At 55.0% G+C, this 6,929-nt stretch overlaps 1 protein-coding gene across 1 annotated transcript in view; it reads left to right on the forward strand.

Annotated features, from left to right (window-relative positions):
* LOC310822680 (synaptopodin 2-like protein) overlaps positions 1 to 5,124 on the forward strand; it is a 6,601-nt gene extending 1,477 nt beyond the window's left edge. Inside the window, 4 exon segments of the mRNA XM_083695119.1 lie at positions 1 to 289; positions 291 to 699; positions 2,117 to 2,682; positions 2,874 to 5,124. The exon segment at positions 1 to 289 is cut by the window's left edge and continues 45 nt beyond it. Of these exon segments, the coding sequence (XP_083551245.1) occupies positions 1 to 289; positions 291 to 699; positions 2,117 to 2,682; positions 2,874 to 4,910 (3,301 nt within the window). The 3' untranslated portion in view covers positions 4,911 to 5,124.
* Positions 5,125 to 6,929: the final 1,805 nt, after the last annotated feature.

Genomic DNA, 6,929 nt, shown 5'->3' on the forward strand with positions numbered 1-6,929 from the left:
GATCGACGCCACATCTCCCCCCTCCCTTCCCTCCTCCGGACGACGCCCCCTGATGACCTCGCCGCCCCCGTGCAGCGAAGCCTACTACGGCGAGACGGACTCCGACGCAGACGTGAGCCGCGAAAGGCAGCGGAGGATGAAACGCCGCGGCAGCCCCGGCAACAATAACTCCTCCTCCTCCCCCGGAAGCAAGAAGCCGTCCCCGGAGGAGGGGGGGGAGGGGGAGAAGGAGGGGGGGGGGGAGACGGAGACCACCTCAGAGATGAGTGGCTACGACAGCGCTCCCGACGACGGACGCCCCTTACCACCGCGCCGCGTCCGCCCAGTCGTCCAGGGAGGAGGAGGGGGAGGGGGGGGGGGGAGGGGGCGAAGGCTTCTTGCCGGGGGTGACCCGTAGGGAGGTGATCTACCAGCCTCCACCCCCGGCCGTCTGGTCCTCCCAGACGTCAACGGAGGAGTCCACCGCCTCCTCTTCCTCAGTCATCTCCGACTCGGCGGAAGACCGGGACCGCGGCCGGGAGGAGGATAGCGGCTTCCAGGAGCCGTTGTCCAAAGTCCCGCTGGTGGTGTCCACAGAGAGGGTCAAGGAGGTGATGGCGCTGGGGTCTCGTGGGCAGATGGTGCCCATGGTAGGCCCGGTGGACATCCCGGTGGATGAGGAGCTCTCTACCACATACAGGGAAAAAGCCAAGCAAGCCAGTGAGTATTCCTGATGATTCCTGATTGAAATAGTTTGAGGCAAGGAGCTAAATTAGCTGAGGGTCAGCTAAATTATTATATAAATTCTATTCTATTATTATCCCTGACTGAAATGTTGGGAGCAAGGAGGAGTTGCTTATCCCAAAAGCATTTCATGACATGGTAATCCTGTATATTGTGTAAACAACCATTTAATATGTCATTTGATTTGAGTTGAGTTGAGTACATCAAGAGGAGGGATACTGTTTGAAGTGTTATATATGATACCTATTATACCTAATATGTGCACCTACAAGATCGGACGTCTCCATTAACTTTTAATACTATTTGAGGTTAAGTTAGCGAGGAAGCTTTTCATTTCTCCTTCAACCGTGGCTAATTTTGGCTTGCCGGGCATTTTCCCGGATGTTCCTCTTGTAGCATGTTCAAAGACGGACACTGGTTAAAGACCTTCCAGGCTGTTTTTAGGAACCTGATGTCATGTTGGGTTCTCATTTTAAAAGGTTAAATCTGGCCGTTGGTCATTTGCTTTTAAAAATAAATCCCCTTTGCAGTGGGCAATCAATCAAATGTCCGCCTTGTAAAAATATGATCCTTGGAGATCTTTTTGGCATATTATTCTGAGTCGGAATAATCACAATACCATTTCAATTCAGCGGATAAAGTGAATTTTTTTTGCAGAGGATTTTAGATTACATTTTTTGATTGTTGAATTTCAGTCAGCTTTCTGTATGGACTGAATCAAAATGGGACAGAGGCCACCCCTTATGCTGTGGAAACAGTACTGTCAGTTCTACAGAAAATACCTGAGTGATACATGCTTTATCTGTTTTTAAAGGTTCTTTTTTGGAGTGGTGCAGTCCCACCCCAGGCCATGGTGCTAGACCACTGGACCACCCCAGGCCATGGTGCTAGACCACTGGACCACCCCAGGCCATGGTGCTAGACCACTGGACTACCCCAGGCCATGGTACTGGTACTAGACCACTAGACCCACCCCAGGCCATGGTACTGTTGCCAGACCACTGGACCACCCCAGGCCATGGTACTGGTTACGAGACCACTGGACCACCCCAGGCCATGGTACTGGTACCAGACCACGAGACCCACCCCAGGCCACGGTACTGTTCCCAGACCACTGGACAACCCCAGGCTTTGGTATTGGTTACCAGACCACTGGACCACCCCAGGCCACGGTAATGGTTACCAGACCACTGGACCACCCCAGGCCATGGTACTGTTCCCAGACCACTGGACAACCCCAGGCTTTGGTATTGGTTACCAGACCACTGGACCACCCCAGGCCACGGTAATGGTTACCAGACCACTGGACCACCCCAGGCCATGGTACTGGTACCAGACTACTGGACAACCCAAGGCCACTGACACATGCTCCCTTTGTGCCCCCTCCTTGCAGAACTGAACCGGGGCGACACCCAGCAGGACAAGCAGACGAAGGAGGCGAGGACCGCGTGCCGCACCATCGCCTCCCTGCTGACAGCCGCTCCGAACCCCCACTCCAAAGGCGTGCTGATGTTCAAGAAACGCCGGCAGCGCTCCAAGCGGTACACGCTGACCAGCTTCGGTAGCGTGGACAAGGAGGATCCCACGCACCGGGGGGAGGAGGAGGAGGAGAGCGGAGCTGCGTTCTTCCTGGGCAGCGGATCTGAGCTTGACGAGGACGGCTTCGCAGCCGCCCCGGACGACGACGCCACCTGGGACAGCGACTACCTGGACGCGTTGGAGAAAAGGGCAGCGGGAGGAGGAGGTGGCGGTGGTGGGGGGCGCGGGGGGGCGGAGGAGGATGCTCCGAGCCCTGGTCTGAGCGAGGCGACCTCCGGGAAGGGCGCGCAACTGTTTGAGCAGCAGAGGGCGAAGAGGGCGGCGGAACACGCCAGGAAGGTAGCAGCAGCAGTGGCTCAGCCTCTAGTGCCGCCTCTGCCATACCAACAGAGCCAGAGCCAGCCGGAGACACCGACACAGGTACACGCCACCACTGACCCTGTGCCCCAGAGTCTCTGTTCTCCCTGGGGCAGTGTGCTACGTGTGTTGTCTTGGAGGGGGGTGGGTGGGCAGGGTGGCAGGGCAGGGGAATAGCACATTCCAAACAGTGATTGATTGATTGATTGACGATCGATTGGACAAATAAAACATTGGCTTGTTTTGTTTTTCAGGTACAGTCCAGCTACCAGCCTCAGCCCCCTGCAGCCTTCCAAGAGGAGGTGGGGCCGACAGCGACAGAGAGGCCCGTAGCCCCGCCCCCTGCTGCCGCCCCTCCTCCTGCCTACAGCAGCATGGTGAATGGAGACCTAGCTGCCTCTCCGGTTGGCACAGTGATCACGGTGACGCCACCCCCAGCTCCGGCCCCCAAACCGGCACTGGCTTCAGTTACCGTTCTAACCGGCCCCATACCTCCGTGCCAGACGCCGATGCCAGAACTTCCCTCCAGCTCCGTGCTGAATCGAACAGCCCGCCCCTTCGCCCCCGGGTTTGTGACCAACCGGGCCTCTACCGCCCCAGTCGTTTTCCGCCCCGCCGTCGCCCGAAAAGCGCAGCCCCCACGCCCGGCCACTTCGATTTCCGTCGTTCCTCCACCCCCAGAGTTCTCTAGCTCGGCGGAGTTCTCCGTGAACCTCGCTCCGTTCAGCTCGCCGAGCCAGCAGCTGCCGCCTCCTCCCCTCGATAACAGTGGCCCCCCTTCTTCCTTCTCCCCCCAGTCAGGAGGTCCCTTCTACCCCTACTCCCGGGCCGCCCCTCTCCCTCCAGCCACCTCCTCCTCCTCCTCCTCCTCTGCGGAGACCCTACAAGGAGCCGTGTCAATAACCACCACGACTCCGCAGGCTCCGGTCACAGCCTTTCCTCTGGTCTCGTTTGCCTCTGTACCCCAAATACCAGTCTCATATGCCCCAATACCCACAACTGTTGTCCCCCAACCCACACCTACACCTGTCCAGGGAGCCCCCATGTCTCAGATGTCCGGGAGCCACACCAGCTACCTCCTGGAGGCCCGCCGGCGTAGCGGCAGGAGATCCATGTTCCGAGTCCCCGAAGACGACAAGACAAAGAAGTCGCCCAACCCTGATTTGCTGTCGATGGTCCAGAACCTGGACGACAGGCCTCGCTACCGGGACTCTGAGAGGAGGATTTTGCCTGATGAAGACCACCAGGGCGAAGACGAGGCCGGCAGAGGCAGAATGGGGGCCCCGCCCCCGGTGGCCCCGAAGCCGCGGGTGATCTACGAGGCTCCCCCCCAGATCCCCCAGGCAGAAGGGAAGGGGGCGCAGCTGTTCGCCCGCAGGCAGAGCAGAATGGATCGGTATGTGGTTGAAACCCCCCCGCCGGAGAGTCCCCCCTACCAGCAGGAGGTTGTGCACCCGGGGGCCTCTTTCGGTCCCTCTCAGTCATGGAAGTACTCCCCAAACATCCGGGCGCCACCGCCCATCGGGTACAATCCGCTTCTGGCGCCCTCTTGCCCGGTGGGGCCGCAGCGGGATGTGTCCGGGTCGGACCGTGGTGGGGGGGGGAGAGGAAGAGGGGGTCCTAGCTCTCAGAAGGAAGGAATCCGAGCTGTGGACGTCATGAGAAGGCAGCCGTATCAACTCAACCCGGCCATGTTCGGTTACGGAGGCGGCGTGGGCGACCAGACACAGAGGCAGCAGCAGCAGCAGGGAGGGTACAGTGCCACGGCGGGCGGCTCCTTGACCCTTCCCAGGCAGATCCCGGTCAAGGCGGCGACGGGGCGGGTGTACGAGATCAAGCGCTTCTCCACTCCCACGCCAATGTCCGCCCCAACTCTCCTGTCACCCGTCGTGATCGTCCGCCGCTCGGCCACAACTCTAGGAGAGCCCCTGATCCGTTCTGGCCTGACCTCCCCACCCCCTGGTCCTCTCTCCCCCCCACCCCCCCCCACCACCCCCCATGTCTTCTTCTCAGCCCCTGTCCCCACCCCCGTGGGGTGCCTGCCGGGGCTTCCCGTGATCTCAGCTGCCCCCGTTCCCAATTCCTTCCCTACCCCTTACCCGACGCCCTACCGCGGGCCGTCCTACACGACGGGCCTCCAGGGAGCCAAGCAGTTTCAGAGCGCGCCCGAGTTGAGTATCCTTGCTTCCCTCCCTCCAGTGAGGGCCACTCCGATACAGGTGCCCAGACCTCGCTTCGTTGCCACTAAGGTGGGCATTCATCCACGTGTTTGGAGGCCAGGGGCAATGTGAGCTGGAGTGGGAGATACCCCATGTCTGTCACTGAGAGAACTGGACAATGCCAAAATCCCCATGCAGAGAGAAAAGATCATAACAGCCCAAAAAAAGTTCATAGATGCCATTTAGCTGACTGACGTTGCAGTGAGTGTGATACATTTTTCAGTATAGTTGGTCCCAGCGGGAATCAAACCCATAACCTAAGCGCTGTAGCACCATGCTCTACCAAACTGAGCCACAAAAGACCTGTAAGACAAAAGGTGATATGAACACATTCATATTCAATGAACGTTTTACTACAATGGTTTGAAACTCACACAAAAACAGGTCAATTAGTGCATTCGTGAAACGACAGTAATATGCCTATTTTCATGTCTTTTATTTGGATATTTTTAAAGCTTTTGATTGGTGCCATTGGGGGAAATTTGCTATGGGGGCGATCATCCATGACAAGACACTGTATTCAAATCATAATCATTTGTGTCATTGCAGTGGTAGATCGGCTTGGTTGTTACATGTTGTTGCTGACATACGTTTTGCCTTCTGGTTGGTCTGGTATGGAACTCAGGAGAGGAGTCGTGTCCCACATACAGAGTAGTATACACACTGTTTTGCCAGTCCTGGAGGAGGTTGGTGTCAGGATTATCTTTCTGTACAGTCAGCTGAATACTGTCACTAAGAACCACAGGAGTGAGAGAGCCTGTACTAAATCATTATTTTTAAAACTTGAAATGTTGAAACATGGAAAGAAATTCTGAGATGATTGGAGGAATGGAATAGTGTGGGTGGGGGATTATTTTGCACAGAGCAATAGACTGTTACAGAGGAAGAGGGAGAGGGAGAGGGAGAAGCGAGGAGGGTCAGAAAAAGCACTGATTCAATGTGAGCGCCGTCAGGATGCAAAGCACCATTTCACCTGAGAGGGGAAATGATCGATATGAGCCCAAAATATTGCCTCGCTCAACATCAAGAGAGGTTGTTGAAAATGTTACAAAATGGAGCTGTGACTTGGTTAGTTTCACCAAACCAGAGTTTTGAAGTCAGAATCTGTGGGTTTTCTGGTAAAAAAAAAACACAAACCAATTCAGCTCATTGTATGTGAAAAGACAGTCTGACGAGTGTTTGTGTTGGTGGTGGTGTTCGACCCTCCGAGCGGTCCGTGAAGAAATGTATTCTTTTTTTGGAGTGAACAGGTGGTCTGGTCTTGGCTGGTTGATGAGCTGACCAGACTGCCAACCCTGGCAGGGTTTATGGCACAGCTCAGAAGCTTCTTCAATACCACTGTGCCCTTTCTGGATGTCTCTGGTCTGGAGATCCATGTCACCCACTCACATTATATTAAAAACAAATGACACTGATAATCAAATGTGTATTTTTTCTTTTATTTCTTGTGACTCAAAACTGATTTGTCATGTGGTCAAGGAAGCAAACCAGAGAGGCACCAGCAATAGAAGGGTTAAAGGCATGAGCGGGGGGCTGTGGATATAGAATCCGCAGGGACACACAGTCCCTGCCAGATGATTTAGGGAGGGGGTGTTTGTTTACAGTGAGTCAACGTCCTCTCATGCCATGTTTCACGTAGCCTTTAGGAACCATTTGAAACAGACAATCAAGTGGTTGCAAAACACTCACGTGAGACACACGTCTCCTCAAATAACCCCGATGTTTAAACCAGACTACACTTATCAGAAAAACTAGAGATTCAACAGCATGTGTAGGTGGGGGGGTATTTGTTATTTGAGTAGTGAGTTTTACCATCTCAACTCTATGCTATGCCAACTCTTCAAGATGGCAAGGGGAGAGGGGGAGATTACAACCATGGTGCCATGAGAGTGAGACTTCTGATTGGATATATTTTGTTGAGGGAATTCCCACAGATCTTTTAGGAATTGGGAAGAAAGTGACTAGAGTTAGAAAGCCTTGTGAGAGAGGATGGAGAGACAGCAGGGACAGAAAAGGCAGGCACAGAAACTCCACTTTTTCTCAGCTTTGTGTCTCTCTGAGGGTTAGGGTTAGGTGTAGGTGGGTGGGTAT

The sequence above is a fragment of the Argentina silus genome (assembly GCF_951799395.1).
Source record: "Argentina silus genome assembly, chromosome: X".
Lineage (NCBI taxonomy): Eukaryota > Metazoa > Chordata > Actinopteri > Argentiniformes > Argentinidae > Argentina > Argentina silus.